The sequence below is a fragment of the Pseudonaja textilis genome, chromosome 1 (assembly GCF_049901715.1).
Source record: "Pseudonaja textilis isolate UNSWEBS1 chromosome 1, rPseTex1.2, whole genome shotgun sequence".
Lineage (NCBI taxonomy): Eukaryota > Metazoa > Chordata > Lepidosauria > Squamata > Elapidae > Pseudonaja > Pseudonaja textilis.
Window position 1 is genome coordinate 24,873,722 of NC_141990.1, and position 17,814 is coordinate 24,891,535.

Sequence of the window (17,814 nt, forward strand, 5' to 3'; positions counted from 1 at the left end):
TGGTATGAGTAGGAAATATTGGGCATGAGCATTGCTATTTACAAAGACTGAGCTGAAGAATGTGTTAAAGAGGTCGACTTTGATTTGACGGTTTCATCATTACAGTCTTTATTGTTAGGTCCTTTTAGGGGTGGGATGGATCTTGCATCTTTAAGTTTGTTGTTTACAAAATTATGGAAGGCACGGATGGATTTCGTGCATAGAAGGTTTTATTCGTTTAATGTGATAATTGGTGCATTCATTCTTTATCTGGTGACATAAGTTTTTGTAGCGGCTTTTAAAGTTAGGTGCGTAGCCAGTTTTGTTTTTTTGCCAAAGGGAAATTTTTTTAGGATTGGAATTTCCTTATTGTTATGGGTAATTTGTTTTTATGGGTAGTTTTTATGGTAATTTTATGGGTAATTTTTATGGTAATTTTATGGGTAACTTGTTGCTTCAAAAGGTCTGTCCGGAAGGTTGCTGTAGCACTAAAGACAAGCTTGTGTGGTATAAAAAGGGGCTGGGGTTGCAGCTGAAACCTAGCAGATGTTAAGAAGAAGAAAGGGAGAGAGACTGAGAGAGGAAGTGAGGGAGAGAAGAGGGAGAACTCTTGTTGCAGCAACAGGTAAGTAACACTCTTGCCTTGCCTGTACTTTAATTCTTCAGACACTGGTCCCGTAAGTTTATTTCTGAAAGGATGGCAAGGCTTGCTTTATTCATTTTCTTTCAAGTGTAGGTGAAGAAGCATTGAGTTTAAAGTTCTGTGGTGCAAATCTCAGCTGACAACTATTAAGAAGAGAAAAACTCAGACCAGGGCAGACCAGGAGGTAGCTTTGAAGGCAATGAAGCAAGTTGCCATCCATGGCATATCTCATTTCTTTCTATCATATCGCAGATAGCAATATTTACAAGGGATCTGATCCACTTTTATTTGCTTCTTTCCCAGCCTAGTGAAGAGTGGTAGGCAAGAGCTTATTCCACATACATAGTTTTTCTTGCTCTTTTTGTAGACAACTTCTTCTCTCTGCTTAATTGTTCAGGAGTTCTGCCTGCATAGACAGTTGCGAAGGCAATATCCTAAGCGGGTTGAATAATTAGAGGACAGAAACTAAAGCCTTCTGAGAAAGATGACATTGTAGTTATGACACTCTTCAAGAATAAAATCCATTTGTGTCTTTCTTTAAAAGTTTTTCTTTACCAATCCTTTCTCCTAGCTTAAAATCCATATTTAAGAATGTATAAGCTCTGGGGATGACAGTTCTATTAATTTTTGATAGACTACTAGAACTGTTGTTCTTTTAAAGTTGTAGCAACGTTTCGGCAGAATCTCATCTGCCATCATCAGGTTTCTGTATTGCATTCGTCTGTGAGTCAGACTTTTACAGTGGTTTCAGTTTTAAATTTGGGGCTAGCCTACTGCTGTACCAGAATGGTTTTTTCTTCATCCTGATTGGTTGGGAGTCTTGGTCTGTGTTTATTGGTCTTGGAGTTTGCTGTGTTCTGCTTGATTGGTGTTTCTAATATCTTCTGTCTGTTTTGTGGCTTTTTTTGTGTCTTGATTGGCTGGCAACATTGTGTTTTAGTGCAGCTTGGCTCCGAGTAAATGGGCGGCTATAATTTGTTAGGAAGCTAGGTTTCATCTGGGTGCCTGGTTGGGGTGTGTTTGAGCTGGAGGTATCAGGGGGGATCTGTTTGTGCACAGGTGCTTGCCTGGTTAGTGGTGTGGAGATTTTTTTGTTTGTGAGTGCAGGCTTCCAAATGATTGACAGTCTGGTGGAATCATCTCTTCTATTCATGCTTTCAGGTCTTTTATCAATCTCTATGGCTTCTCTGATAATTCTGTGGCTGGGGTTTTCTATAGTGGCTAGGATTTTGGTGCCATTGAAGTTGACGCTATGACCTGTGGCCACTTATCCTAACCCTAACCCTAACCCTTAAAGTGGAAAAAAACACTACAGGCTGATCCAACTTTGATGTAATGTCCTTAAAACAAGTCAAAATGAGGCTCAGTAGTGTGTGTGGCCTCCACGTGCCTGTATGACCTCCCTACAATGCCTGGGCATGCTCCTGATGAGGTGGCAGATGGTCTCCTGAGGGATCTCCTCCCACACCTGGGCTAAAGCATCCCCCAACTCCTGGACAGTCTGTGGTGCAATGTGGCGTTGGTGGATGGAGCGAGACATGATGTCCCAGATGTGCTCAATTGGATTCAGGTCTGGGGAAGAGAGATGATTCCAATACTATTTACACCAGGGGTCTCCAACCTTGGTGACTTTAAGCCTGGTGGACTTCAACTCCCAGAATTCTGGGAGTTGAAGTCCACCAGGCTTAAAGTCACCAAGGTTGGAGACCCCTGATTTACACACTTGGCTTTTAGTCTGTTTTGTTTGTTTTTGTATTAATATTTTTATTATTCTATAAGCCACCCAGAATTCCTTAGACAGTGAGATGAATGACAGATAGATTTAATAAATATATATTTTTTTAAATGAGCACCTGCAGGCTGGCCTGCATTTATCAGGAAGCTTGATATATTGCAGGGGCTTCTGAGGAGTGTCATGTATGTTTGTGTGTTATACAAGTTATGATGATGACCACAACCACACAGTCAAAACCATATCTTTTTAACATATAAGAAAAAGGAGTGAGACTTCAATTACACTCTTTATTCTCAATATGATGTCAGCGGAGGTGAAGACAAGCATGATTCATTTTCAAATTCACTTGCTTTTGAAGTTTTGGGCAATGGAAATGACGATGTGAAGTATTCTAAGACAGGGGTCGTCAGCCTTTTGGACCTCAGGGACCACTAAACTCATAATTTTAAATCTCATGGACCACTAATAAAGCTGGCTGGGGAGTTCTGGGAGTTGAAGTCCGCCAGGCTTAAAGTTGCCAAGGTTGGAGACCCTTGGTCTGAATGATGGTCGATATAGTCAAATTTCTGAACTTCACTTAAACACCGATTTTACCAGCTCAGAACCCCTGCCTTTTCAGATTTAGGGAGGAGGAGGAGGACATGTTCTCCGGATACATACAACTACCAGGCTTGCAACCGAAGCCACGCCTGAGTTCCCAGGAAAGTGAAACTGGAGTGGAGAAAGAAAGAGGGAGGAAAAAGCAATGAAGCAGTGTCTCCAGCTGAACTAGCCATGCCTTCTTTGTTGACGCAGGGGTAGGCATTTGGAGAGGATCCCTAACTTGGGCTGAGAGGTAGAGCGTGTGTGTATGTGACCAGATCAATCCAGGCTCAGCGGCGGAGCGAGCACTGGGCTGCTCAACAGTGGTGGCGGCGCTCTCTGGAAGCAAGAATGAAGAAGCAGCAGCAGTGGCAGAGGGTAGGAATTTGCCCACCTGTCCAGCAGCTGTGACACACTGCCTGGGTGCTTTGCACGGTTGTTTTTCCTTATTCCGTCGCCTCGCCCCTTGCGGACAGCTGCTGGTAAAAGCTGGGCTTACCAGCTCTCTCTCTGCCATTCCAAGTTGCCTTCTTCCCTGGGGAGTCATTCCCCCCACACTTTGGTGTCTTTTCTCCTCCCCTTTTCTTTAGGGCTCAATCCTTCCTCTTTTCTGCCATTTCCTTGCTGGCTTCTGGTATGGCAGAAAAATTCTCCACCCCATTTTCCTACCAATTGATCATTATTTGGGATCGCAGGATACCGTCTCCAGCTCCGTTCTCAGGGGGAGGGAGGGGGGGGAAGAGAGAGAGACTTTTGGCTTCATGCAAGGAAAGCAACAGAAACAGCAGAAGTCTTTCTTTTTCTCCCCCAAACTCTGCCAGAAATGAATATTTGCCGGCGCAGCCTCTTGGAGCAGGATGCCTTGCAGGGTCCCAAAAACTCATTTCTGGTGGAGTTTGGGGGAGAGAAAGAAAGACTTTTGCTGCTTTCCTTGCATGCAGCTAAAAGCAGAAGTGGAAAGAAGCAGCCCAGTGGCCAGGCGAGGCATGGGGAAAGTTCCCCCCCTCCCCCCTTCTCCCCTTCCCTCACTACCTCACGTTGTTCACAATGCAAGCAATGCAAGCCTTGTGTTCCCGTGGGCCAGGTGGGTGGCAAGCCTTGTGTTCCCAGGCAGCCTGGATTAATTGCTTTGGAGGGTGTTTTGAGGGTGACATTTCTTTGCAGACCACCAAAATTTTCCCACGGACCACCAGTGGGCTGCAGCCCACCAGTTGGCGACCACTTTTCTAAGATAACATGGAATAGCAGAGGAGCAACCAGGAAAGCTTGGAAAATTATGCTAACTTCAGTGGTGGGATTCAAAATTTTTTACTACTGGTTCTGTGGGTGTGGCAGGGAAAGGATACTGTAAAATCTCCCTTCCCTCCCCACCCCACTAACCTGCTTTCTCCTGTGCAGAGCAACAAAAGAAGACCCAGATGATCAGCTGGGATTCAGGAGGCAGAGAATAGATGGGGGTTGGTGATATTTGCTGGTACTCTGAACTACTCAAAATTTCAGCTACCAGTTCTCCAGAACTGGTCAGAACCTGCTGAATATCACCTCTGGGTAGCAACCTCATTAGTGTACTTTCTGGTAAATGGTTATTTTGACCCTCCTTTGGAAGCCATTAGTGTCCCACAGGGATGGGATCCGACTGGTGTAATTACCGGTTCTGTCCATTAGCATCACACGAGTGCAATTTACAATCCGCTGAGCTGCCCCGACAGCTGAGCAGCGCTGTGTGCAAGTGGGCCAAAACAGCAGCAGACATAGAACCGGTTCTATGTCTGCTGCTCTTTGGAGCAACCAGTTCGACAGAGGTGTACAGAACTGGTAGAAACCCACCCCTGGTGTCCCAGCAAAAGACCAACAGCTTGATGGTCCAGAAATATTGTTAAGCCTGTCTTAAATGAATGCTACAATGCTACAAGAAATGGAGGCATGTACTGACTTTGCAAAGAGAGGACTCCCTTGAGTCAGGTTTGACTTCTGATTGATTACCTAAACACATCTTTGTAGCTGTGGCAGTAATAAGAAAGTGGTTGTCACTGCTGTCTTCTTCCATCGGGTTTTTTTTTTTGATTCCCCAGTCCAGCCTAAACCTGAGTCTTCCTGTAGTCTCTCATCCAAGTATTAACTAAGTATGATGCCACTGTAATGACACTGTTCAAAAAAATAAAGGGAACACAAAAATAAGACATCCTAGATCTGAATGAATGAAATATTCTTATTAAATACTTTGTTCATTACATAGTTGAATGTGCTGACAACAAAATCACACAAAAATTATCAATGGAAATCAAATTTAGCAACCCACGGAGGTCTGGATTTGGAGTTACACTCAAAATTAAAGTGGAAAAAAACACTACAGGCAGATCCAACTTTGATGTAATGTCCTTAAAACAAGTCAAAATGAGGCTCAGTAGTGTGTGTGGCCTCCAAGTGCCTGTATGACCTCCCTACAATGCCTGGGCATGCTCCTGATGAGGTGGCAGATGGTCTCCTAAGGGATCTCCTCCCACACCTGGGCTAAAGCATCCCCCAACTCCTGGACAGTCTGTGGTGCTACATGGCGTTGGTGGATGGAGCAAGACATGATGTCCCAGATGTGCTCAATTGGATTCAGGTCTGAGGAACGGGCAGGCCAGTCCATAGCATCAATGCCTTCGTCTTGCAGGAACTGCTGACACACTCCAGCCACATGAGGTCTAGCATTGTCATGCATTAGGAGGAATCCAGGGCCAACCGCACCAGCATATGGTCTCACAAGGGGTCTGAGGATCTAATCTCGGTACCTAATGGCAGTCAGGCTACCACTGGCAAGTACACGGAGGGCTGTGCGGCCCCCTAAAGAAATGCCACCCCATACCATTACTGACCCACTGCCAAACCGGTCATGCTGGAGGATGTTGCAGGCAGCAGAACATTCTCCACGGTGTCTCCAGACCCTGTCACATCTGTCACATGTGCTCAGTGTGAACCTGCTTTCATCTGTGAAGAGCACAGAGCACCAGTGGTAAATTTGCCAATATTGGTGTTCTTTGGCAAATGCCAAACGTCCTGCATGGTGTTGGGCTGTAAGCATAACCCCCACCTGTGGACGTTGGGCCCTCATACCACCCTCATGGAGTCTGTTTCTGACCATTTGAGCAGCCACATGCACACTTGTGGCCTGCTGGAGGTCATTTTGCAGGGCTCTGGCAGTGCTCCTCCTGTCCCTCCTTGCACAAAGGCAGAGGTAGCGGTCCTGATGCTGGGTTGTTGCCCTCCTACGGCCTCCTCCATGTCTCCTGATGTACTGGCCTGTCTCCTGGTAGTGCCTCCATGCTCTGGACACTACGCTGACAGACACAGCAAACGTTCTTGCCACAGCTCGCATTGATGTGCCATCCTGGATGAGCTGCACTACCTGAGCCACTTGTGTGGGTTGTAGACTCTGTCTCATGCTACCACTAGAGTGAAAGCACTGCCAGCATTCAAAAGTGACCAAACCATCAGCCAGAAAGCATAGGAACTGAGAAGTGGTCTGTGGTTACCACATGTAGAACCACTCCTTTATTGGGGATGTCTCGCTAACTGCCTCTGCTTTCCACCTGTTGTCTATTCCATTTGCACAACAGCATGTGAAATTGATTGTCAATCAGTGTTGCTACCTAAGTGGACAGCTTGATTTCACAGAAGTGTGATTGACTTGGAATTACAGTGTGTTGTTTAAGTGTTCCCTTTATTTTTTTTTTGAGCAGTGTATTTTCAGGTTAGCTAAGTTGGTAAGGTGTAGCGGTCAAGTTGGCTGTCCTTTTTAAAGTGAAATTTGGCAGTTCTTTGTCAAGTCAAATGTTCATGTGCAGAAAGATACTCTTTATTTTCTAGGGAAGGCTCCAGTGGTGGGATTCAAAAATTTTTACCACTGGTTTGGTAGGCATGGTTTGGTGAGCACGCTTTATATGTGTGCACGCACTTTGCGTGCGTGCCTGCACCAAACATGCACTTTGTGCAGATGCAGAGGTGTTCCAACTCACCTCCTGCAAGCCTGCACTCTCTCGGTTGCTTCAGCAGCTGCCGCGCAACACTCTGCTGTGCCTTGCAAAGCAGCTGTGCTTCAAAAGCAGGGGATAAAGGTGAGTATGGGAGCCCAGACGGGTGGGTGGGCCCAACAGCAGAACTGTGGAAGGAACCGGTTCGGTCTCCACTGCTCATCGGCACTACCGGCTCGGCAGAACCGGGTCGAACCAGTAGAATACCATCACTGGAAGATTTCTCATGTGTTCCTCCAGGTTAGCAAAATGAAGCAGCAGCTTGCTGAAAGATAGGAACAAACTCAAGCAGAAGTGAAATTCACACAGAAACAGGTGGTATTCAGCAGGTTCTGACCAGTTCTGGAGAACTGGTAGCGGAAATTTTGAGTAGTTTGGAGGACTGGCAAATACCATCTCTGACTGCCCCTGCCCCCATCTATTGTCTGCCTCCCGAATCCCAGCTGATTGGCTGGGTCTTCTTTTGTTGCTCTGCACAGGAGAACAGAGCTGGAGAGCAGGTTAGTGAGGTGGAGAGGGAATGGAGATTTTACAGTATCCTTCCCCTGCCACCAAGACATGCTCACCAAGCGATGTCCACAGAACCGTAGTAAATTTTTTAAAATCCCACCACTGCACAGAAGACATTCCTGATTCCTGACTCAGTTGCAAATGTTATTTTACTCCAGTAAGAGGAAAAAACAACAACAGAACTCTACCGTCTTAATCTCTGAATTGCATTTAAAACAATAAAGAATTTTGAGTAACTGTAACTGTAAATATTATGGCAAAATATTTAGATGAAGGTTTTTTAGGCTGGTAGGTATCTAGACATAAGATTTGGTGCCCCCAAGGAAATAAAATACAAGACCTAGGACAGTAACATTAAATCTTCCATACAGATAAACTAAGTAGTGTGGCCATTCAGGAAGGATCATATTTCGTTTTCTTTTTCCTTGAATCTCATGCTTTAAATATTTTTAAGCTTTACTCTCTTAATATTTAATATTTATTTGAAAAGAGCACCCAGATAACTTTATTCAAAAATAAACAAACTCTGTCCTTATCTATAAATGACCTTTGGGAAGATCAACAGTGAAACAGCTTCAGCTAATATCTAATGCAATCTGCTCCACCATATAAAATGCATAGTGTGTACCTTAAATACCACAATTACAAAATCTATGCTATTTCAAGCTTTCTAGGATCTACCATAAAAACAGAATGAAATATTATCTAACTTGGAAATGTTCCACCTGTTCCTAGTGCAGAGTCATACTTTACCTTGAAGCAGTGGGCTATATCTCAACAAATGGTTGGGAATTAAATATGCCTAAATATATAAATGCAATTTCAGTGGATAGCAGATTTCAATTATTTATTCAGCAGTATAAATTGCTCAATGGTTGAATTCCCCATTAAATCTTCTGGTAATATCAGCAGGGGTGGGATTCTACCAGTTCGCACCTATTTGTTTGAACTGGTTGTTAACATTCTAAGCCGTTTGGAGAACCGGTTGTTAGAAGAAATTACTGGCCTAACCCTGTAAGGCAGGAAAGAAACATTCTGGTGTTGCTTACAGAAAATGCCACTCTGTTAACCCTTATTACATTCTTGGCAGGACTAGACTTCCTGTCTCTGGAACTTCTCTGGAGTTTTTCTTCCCTACTTTGCTAGTACTTTGCTTGTGTGGAGTGACCATTCAAAGTTACAATGGCACTGAAAAAAGTGACATGACCGTTTTTCACACTTATGACTGTTGCAGCTTCCCCACAGTCATGAGGCCAGGCAAGGAGATGGTGCCTCGATGTGAGTGATATTGAGTTGGCTATGACCAGCCAATAACATGACCACCAAGCCACGTCCACGAACTAAGCCATACCCACAGAACCGGTTGTTAAAAAAATTGAATCCCACCCCTGAATATCAGTATTATCAGAATGAACATTACTTTTAAGATTAATGTATATGCTAAGAGGGATTTCAATATTAATTCCTATTAGTTATCTATGTAATAGATAAGTTAATGAGAAAACCTTTATTGCAGGACCTTTGAATATCCTTGGCCAAACTGAGGTTATTACATGATGATGCAGGTTTTAACATGCTAGTTTTTCAACGATATCATTGGGTCTTCATTTTAACATTTTTTGAACCAGTTGTTTTATGATTATTCCCCTCATTGGGCCTTTTTGGAGAATGAATGTGTAACACTTCTGAAACCTTGACAAGCTTAGGGCCCAGGTGTACTAAACTGGGATCTTTGTTTTAAACTTTAAAAAGTAGTAGGCATTCTTGCTTATTTGTAAGGTTACATTTCATTTCTGAATCACATGAGAAACTGTGGGATAACCCAAATTTGAAAATATAGTATGAAAGATGTTTCACTGGAATGTTTGGGATAACCAAGGGATCAGCACCTTTTAGATCACTTGATTTCTAACAGTTATCTGAGAGACTGAGAATTGAATGTGACTTATCTACAATATTTATTTGGCAATATATGTAAGTAAAGTATGGAGTCTTCGCTGGTTGATTGCCAATGTTTTATTACCCAACGAAGTGGTACCACCTGTGCAAGTATGGGATTTGCTCACAGTTTATAGCCAGTGTTGTTGGGGGTGTGTGTGTGTTGTTTTCTCAGTGTGTCCTTAATTAGTCTGGGAAAATGTGAGCACCCTAGACCAAAACAAACACACACTAGGGAATTCCTAAAGGTTTGGTATTCAGATAAATCATCTATCAATAAGCACATAAAATAAGCCATATTTACACATCATTCAAGAGACAATTAAAAAAGCTAAAAACAAAACAAAAAGGCCAGAATGTATCCTCTCCAGCAACCAACACCCAGATGAAGAAGGGATTAACATCAGACCAGCATCAATAATCAAGCAACCCTATAACAATGAAGTAGCATACAGTAGTCCTTGCAGTGCCTACTCTTGACCTGGCTTAGCTAAAAGGGTTAATATACCCTGGTTAATGAAGCGGTGAACTGGGTAACTTTACTAGCTGTTGTCACTTTTCCAGGTGCAACCATGGCAAATAGTCACATAGAAATCTTCCATAGTCGATGTGATGGCTACTGAAGCAGATCCATAGCTCCATAACAGCAACATATTTTAATGCTATTTCACAATTAACTGAATCCCCACAGTATATCGCCCAATATTACAATTATAAAAGGCTGATCCTGAAAACTTCTTAGTCTTAGGATAAGAAACATCTAGTCCTTTGGATGTTATGACATCCTTCACCACTGACCTGCTGGCTTAGGGTTGTGGGGAGCTATAATTTAGTAGGATATGTTTTTTATCATTTCTAACCTGCTTGTTTAAATGAGTTTTATGCTTAGTCTGCAGAACTATAGATGAAAGACTGCCCCTGGTCCAGATTTTGTCTTCAGTCTACAAATACATCCTTTCCTTATATTTTTAAGGTAGGATTTCCACATCACTGGACGTGATGGCTGAGGCTGATGGAATTTGGAATTTATCTCAAACATGGCAACAGGCCACTTTTTCTTGTTTTTAAGATAGTCAATTAAAACCAGATGACTGAAGAAGAAACTGCCATGTTGCAACAAATAGCACCATCTTCTATATGTTCTTTATCTACATAAGTTCTTCTAACTCAGGAAAAACTTATGGGCTTTTTTAGTAAATAAAAATGATGGCTATTTACAGCCTAGCAGCCCCCCCAAAATCTGTAAGGGTAAATTTGGCTGGTATTCTGGAAAAACTAGAGAGATTAGAAGAGAGCCTTCTAGGAAATGATTGCTCTAAAATCTTAAGCAGAACACAAACTTTTTATAGATGGTAACAGTCAAGAATTGACCTGGGAACTTGTGTATGGGCATTATTATTGGATTCCATCATTACATTTTGGCACAAGCTCAATTTACATTTCTGTATTTGAAATTGAAATTGTTATTATAGGAAATCTGGCAAGTTTGTACCAAATTGCTTTGATGTTTCAGACCAAGAAATAACTTTTCAAGGGATGGAAAATATTTCCTGAGGATCTAAAAATTCACTTTTCTTTATCTTTATCTCTGAGGGAACCTCCAGGCTTTTGGTCACAGAATGAACAGAGTGACATTATAACAGCAATAGACTTATATACTGCTTTATAGTATTTTACAGCCCTCTCTAAGCAGTTTACAGATTCAGCATATTGCCCCCAACAATTTGGGTCCTCATTTTACCCACCTCAGAAAGATGGAAGGCTGAGTCAACCTTAAGCCTGGTGGGATTTGAACTGCCAAATTGTAGGCAGCTGGCTGCAGCAGAAATAGCTTGCAGTACTGCACTCTAACCACTGTGGCAGCCAGGCAGATTTACTGTGTGCAAATATCATAGCAGGCAGGTAAAGCTAACTTGGAATCAGGACTATAGGGGACTGCAGGAGAGGGCATGGAAACAAGCAGTGAAATATGGATTATAATGTTGTGATGCAAATTCTGCTGTCTGTACTTGCAATACTAATATGAAACATCACAATATAGATTTCACAGTTTTTGTGTAATCTTGGTTAGGAATACATTCCCGTTAACAGGGCAATAATTCCTGGTCATCTGCAACTTCTACTCCTTCAGAGAAACCACAAGACTGGAAGGAACATTTTTCTCCATATGGATGATCATCTTTGCAGCAAAAAAAAAAAAAAAAAGCCTCCTATAGTTTTAAAAAGTTGATATTTTTTGCCAAAGCTGAACATTTAACGAGCAGCACATTTCCTGCAGCTCCTCCCTGTGGTTTGCTTTCTCTTTGTTCCTCCCAAACAATATGCGTCAGTGTTTTCTTTTTCATTAGAGTGGAACAGTTTTCTGCACATTTTAAAAATTAGAAAAGGGCAACTAGAGGTCCCACGATTGTATGCAGGCCCTCAATCCTGCTTCCCTCCATTAAATAGCATGTGGAACTTCAACAAATAGTCAGGATGGAACCTGCAGGAGTGCAGCTGTAAAAAGGATGATGGGTTTAAGAAAAGGAGCCGTACGTCTATTGCAACTATCATCTTGGTTTATTTAAAAAACTCCTCTACCTTGCTCAAAACCCTTCCTGCCATTATGAGGTTTGACACATGTTAATGGAAGAAGAGCACTAAATACTCTTAATGTTGCTAAAAGAATACATCTCACGTCTACCAATGCGGCATGGCCTTGTACCAGCAGGTTCTCCAAAAGATTAAGTACACACCTGGGCAGCAAAAATTGCCCTTGCTTTCATTAGAACATTTGAAATGAAGTGTAAAATTTCAGTTATGAGGAGAGGAAAGAAGAGGAAATGAAAAAAGTCCAGGGGAATTACTCTGAACAAGGAAGCACACATATAAATGAGACAGACCCACAGAGAATAAATTCATTTTATGTAATGGATTATCAACACACGCTTTTACCAGAGAGAGGAAACATTCAATTCTTCAACACTATTAAAACAGCTTCTAGAAAAAGGAAGCAAAAGAAATTGCCACCTTTTCCCACAGTCTATAAAAAGCTCTGGGGATGCACTTTGTGGCTTTTGCCATGACTGAATAAAGGTTGAGCACAAAGAAGGGAGAGAAACCAAGTACAAGTGAGTGGACTCTAAGGGAAGTATCCAACCCTCTTGCTTGAAAGGGATGTTGAATGGTGGCTCCCTGGCCCCAGGAGCTCCCTGCAGCTCACAAAGGCAGCATGATAGCATTCAGCATGGCCCAGGAGGATCTGTTGCTCAGCTTCGTCTTGGCATGCAGTCTGGCCCTCAGTAGACACACAGATCCGGGAACTTCATCTCATACACCGGGATGGAGTGGCTCTGAGGCTGGCCATAAGCAGCTGTGATGGTTCCAGAGGGACTAGGAGGGGGTCTGCAATGGAAGGAGACAGGAAGACAGGACAACAAGTGTGTAGGGACAGTCAGGCACAAAACATCTAAGAGCGCAAGAAAAAGAAAACAGCAACTGTCCCAAAAACTAAACTACAGGATAAGGTGGGAAACTTTGTTCCGCCAACTGGGAAGGAAGAGCAAGCAGCAAGAGCAGTAAATAATTATTTGAGGAAAGCTTTCCTATCTATAATCCACATAGATTATGAACCATACCAACCTGCTGGTCAAGGGAAAAGTCTGAAAAGTTGGCTTCTTGGGGCTGTGATCTCTACAATGAAAAAACCTTTGGGGAACTAATGCTTATTTGCAGAAGCTTGAGTACTTGGTGGAACTCATTGCTACTAGAAGCTACAAAGAGCAAAAAAAAAAAGAAGAAATTTTCCTTGAGCTACTTAGTTGCTGTAGGATCCCATAAAAGACAAGTGTTCTTTAGGAAGAAGCCAATTGGTTCAAGAGGACTCCTACAGAGTGATCTAAAGGATCCTTCCTTACTTCAGATCTATTCAGGTCCTTTATTGCCAATCTTGCTGTCTTTACGAACCACTAACACTGCTATTTCTCCTAACAATCTGCTGCCTGGATATCCCTAAAAAGAAAGTTGCGTCACCTTCCCTTACCGTATTGTGATCTCAAAAATCTGGTTGAGCTTGCTTTGTAGTAGAGTTGCCTGCAATAAGAATATCACATTGGTTTTAAGTACTGCCAGGTGGAAAAACAAAGGGTTTTTTTTCATAAGAGTTTGCATCAAGTTTTACTTATTTTTTTATGGCACTATAACAAAATAAATTAAATTAAATACAATTGCACCCCCCAACCTAGAGTGGATCCCTTTTCACGAGTAGCTCTGCAATTCCAGTGGCACTGGTGGTATCCTATTTCAGACTAAGTAGGAGCATTTTGGAGAAATCTTTTATTTTATTCATCTTAGGCATTGTAACTTTTAGGATAGTGGTGATTTATGGCACCAAAATAACAATCCATTGTTATGATCAACAACATGGGCAATTAAAAAAGTTGCAAGTTAAAGATACTCATATACCTTCCAGTTTGAGTATGGAAAAAAGGATCTCCACAAACATTCCTGAGAACTGCAACTCAAAATCTTGGCTGCGCTGAGCACATCAGATCCCATGAAGAATAAAATGTTTATTTAACCAACATCTTGACCTTAACACTAATTTGATGAACAGAGGAAGCTGCTAACACCAGATCAGACACTTAATGTCTCTGGCTAAGAATCTATCTGGAAAGGCAGCAGCTCTTTTGGGTGCCAGACAGCAAGATATTTTTCTCCCCTTTTTTCTCTCAACACAGGTCCACAAGCCACTTTTATGGCAAAATCATCTGCTTTGTGCCTCTTCACCTCCTCAAAATGATGTGTGGTTCTTGGCCATCATAACCCCCATCCAATTAGCTGTAGAGAAAAATGCTGCATTGCCAGGGATTACAGTTTAGTTGCTCTACATAATCAATGCAAAAGAGTTAACACTGAACTATGGGATTCCCCCATTCTAACAATGGGGTTCGACAAGTTGCCTGCTTGTTATGACTTCATTTTCTGACTTCTTTTGTCTCCCTAGACAAAATCCAGCACATTTATCAACAATGCAGCTTGATCAGAAGCTGGAATTTGCTCAGGACCTATTGGCCAATTCACACTCCTCTGGGTACACACACAAAGACATCAAGTGACATATCACTACGTTTTTCCCCCTTGAGTGAGTGTGGCCCATGCGTGATGCATCCTGCCTGTGAGCCTCTAGTGTGATACCACTGGCATAGATTGTCTATGCTAACCTAGCACAAAAAAAACCACTTCCATTCTAGAATACCTAAAACTATTTCAGCTTGTCTTAGCAGTGGACTATAATGGGACTGAGGTGACTTCATGATTGAGGAAACGTGAAGATGTTTCACTTCGGGACATGACCTGTAAAACATTGTTACTGATCTGACCAAGCAAGCAAAATAAGAAAAATAATCTTATTTAGCTTTTATAAAGCTGAATCAACACATAAAGAAGCACAAATGAAACACACTTCTCTTCTATTGCCATGTGGCATGATTTCATTATTCAATCTCCTATTTATTTTCAAGATATTCTATCCTCCGTACAAGGATTAAGTGTCTGATCTGGTGTTAGCAGCTTCCTCTGTTCATCAAATTATGTGAACCAAGGGAAACAATGTAGGCAGGCAGAGCAGGAGAGAAGGGACACAACAGGAAAACCTGATACTTACTCGGGCCCCACAATGAGCTGCAATTTCTTCAAAAGGAGCTTTCTGGAATTTTTCAACCACCTGCCGTCTCCTTTCCCTCTCTTGTTCTTCTACAGCTACGCTGTCGACTAACAAGAAAGCAAGGTAAATTAATGATTGGGGAGGAGTAGGATTAAAATCCTGCCCATTTACGAACTTGAGTTCAGCTTCCTCGCTTAGGCTGAAAGCAGAATTTGTCTTAATTTTTAAAGATTCCTCCAGCTGGTTCAAATTGCCGTGCTATTATTCTGGGAAGCTTATATAGAATAGGAGAAGGATGGAAGGCGTTAGTTAGATTAGAGATTTTCAAAATCCCCCCCCCCCCCAGTCAATCTAGTTTTAGCAGAAATAGTATGCAGAGACTGCCATAAAGAGACTTACCAATTGCTTTCTTGAGGGTTTCATAAGTGATCTCTTCAGCTGGTGCTCTCTTTGGGGGATTGATGGGAAGAACACAACAGGCAATGGTAGAGAAAGAGTATGTTAGAAATTAGGTATGTTAAAATCTGATAGAACTACCTCATCAAATGAATCATCTGTATATTACCCTAAGAATATAAACAAATGATAAATCCCCTTTTCCATATTCTTGTCTGCTTTCCACCCCTCTAGCTAAACCTCTCTTCTAAACAATTCGGCCACTTGCCCCAAACACTCCTCTTTGCTGCATGCCAAACTTCTAGGTGGCCCAAGGCATTGGAGACACTCAGCTATCTTATTAGGGAATCCCTGCTTCATACATTTGGTTAGGATTTGGTAAGCAGTCCATTATTTTCTTGTCTTAAATTGTACTATGGAGGTTTGTTTAATGAACGAAAAGCCTTTGTTTTAAAAGATTTGTTCTCATACTTCTATGTACTGTCTTGTAGCTAAGAACAAAGAAGTATGACAGATTCAGAACAAAAACAGAGGGAGAAGCACAAGATCAATAATGTGAAAGTATATTACCCTCATTTTTACATGCCAGAATAAAAAACATATGGCATTTCATAATTACCCAGAGTGGGCTTCTGACCAGTTTGAAGGAAGGAAAAAAAAATCATTGAGCGTTATCTTGAATGAAAAGTTCTTATCTTCGACCTACCATAAAATCAAAAGCAATGTGGCAGCACCTTTCTGCATCTGATGAAATGAGTTGCAACTCATAAACACTTATGCCTTTTATTAAAATCTGTGAGTCAGAAAAGGTGCTGCCAGACCCCTGATTTATTGCTACTATAAATATGGATTTTCACTTAGATTAACTTTCCATCAAATCACAGAATTGAAAAAGCCATTTAGACCATTCAGCCCAATTTGTTATCTGTGCAAGAATCCTAATTAAAGCATCCACAGCAGGGTATTCAGTTTCTATATGAACACCTTCAACAACTGGTGCTCATCATCTCTTTGGAGAACTGATTCCACTGATCAATTCCTTCTACCACCAGGATTTTTCTCTACTATTCAACTGGAATCTATCTTTCTCTAAATTAAAATGTTTATTCCATATTCTGCATTCTGGGATAATAGAGAATGATCTTGGCCTTTAGTGTGATATCCATAGTTGAACAAAGTTAGTGCATCTTCCCACTGTCATTTTTCTCAAGGATACATATAACCATTTCCCTCAGCACCTCATTGAAAGCATTTCCAGGACTCTGATTCTTCTGGATTAATCATCCACAAAGATAATCAGGGCACTGGAGACTACAACATATGAAGAACAGTTGCAGGAATTGGGTATGTCTAGTTTAATGAAAAGAAGGACTAGCGGTGATATAATAGTAGTGGTTGAAGGGGCTGGTCAGAAGAGGGGGGTCAACCTGGTTTCCAAAGACAGAACAAGAAGCAATGGATGGATCTTAATCAAGGAGAGAACCAACCTACAACTAGGGAGAAATTTCCTGACAATTAGAACAATCGATCAGTGGAACAACTTGCCTCCAGAAGTTGTGGATGTTCCAATACTGGAGATTTTAAAGAAGAAACTGGACACCATTTGCCTGAAATCATAGTGTTTCCTGCTTGAGCTGGGCGTTAGACTAGAAGACTTTCAAGACCCATTCCACCGCTATTATTCTGTTATTCCTTACTACTTCCTCTGTAATTGTACTAGTTGTTTCTGAATATTTCTTAAAACATGTCATTCAGAAAGGGGAAGGGTACTCAACATTGGGTTGAAATAATGAAGAATACAGTGGAACTTTCTTCCTATGATTTAAAAAGGACACTGTAGTTAATGAAGTGTAATTCAATAGCACATCACACTGCTGTTTCAAAAGCCTTTTCAACAGGCACATCACAGTGCTGATTCAAATTCAACTTGTGGTCAACTGTAATATCCAGATCCCTTTACCATATAATATTACTATACTAGATTTATGTAAAATCCAATAGTTTCATCGGGATGACAAAACAAGTGTTGTGATGTTACAAGATAAGATCTGCCTTTATGAATGTGCAGTAATATGGCATACATACACAAAAGGCATGGAGGGCGTCATGATACATGGCAATGCTCATTTTGACTTTTGTGCAACCTCTTAGAATGTCCACCTGAATCCACTTGTGCATTTGAGTTTGAGTGCATTCTTTCCTTAAGGAAGTGAAAAATTCTGTGTGTTTATCAATTAAATTTTATTCAATTCTCTTCCTTAGCCTTTTTAAATAATTTTGAATGTTGTTTCTGTCTTCTGAAATATCAGGCATTCCACCAAGTTTTCACTAATCTACAAACTAAGCAAGTTATTAATGAAACTATGAAGAA

At 41.6% G+C, this 17,814-nt stretch overlaps 1 protein-coding gene across 7 annotated transcripts in view; it reads right to left on the reverse strand.

Annotated features, from left to right (window-relative positions):
* Positions 1-12,286: 12,286 nt before the first annotated feature.
* Positions 12,287-17,814, reverse strand: part of EFR3B (EFR3 homolog B) — a 141,834-nt gene continuing 136,306 nt past the window's right edge. For 6 of the 7 annotated variants that reach the window (XM_087929407.1, XM_026715973.2, XM_087929421.1 and 3 more), the window contains 4 exons: positions 15,447-15,495; positions 15,048-15,154; positions 13,425-13,474; positions 12,287-12,787 (listed from right to left, as the gene is read on the reverse strand). In XM_087929407.1, the coding sequence (XP_087785533.1) occupies positions 12,682-12,787; positions 13,425-13,474; positions 15,048-15,154; positions 15,447-15,495 (312 nt within the window). In that variant the 3' untranslated portion in view covers positions 12,287-12,681. The other variant, XM_087929418.1, reaches the window with a different exon arrangement.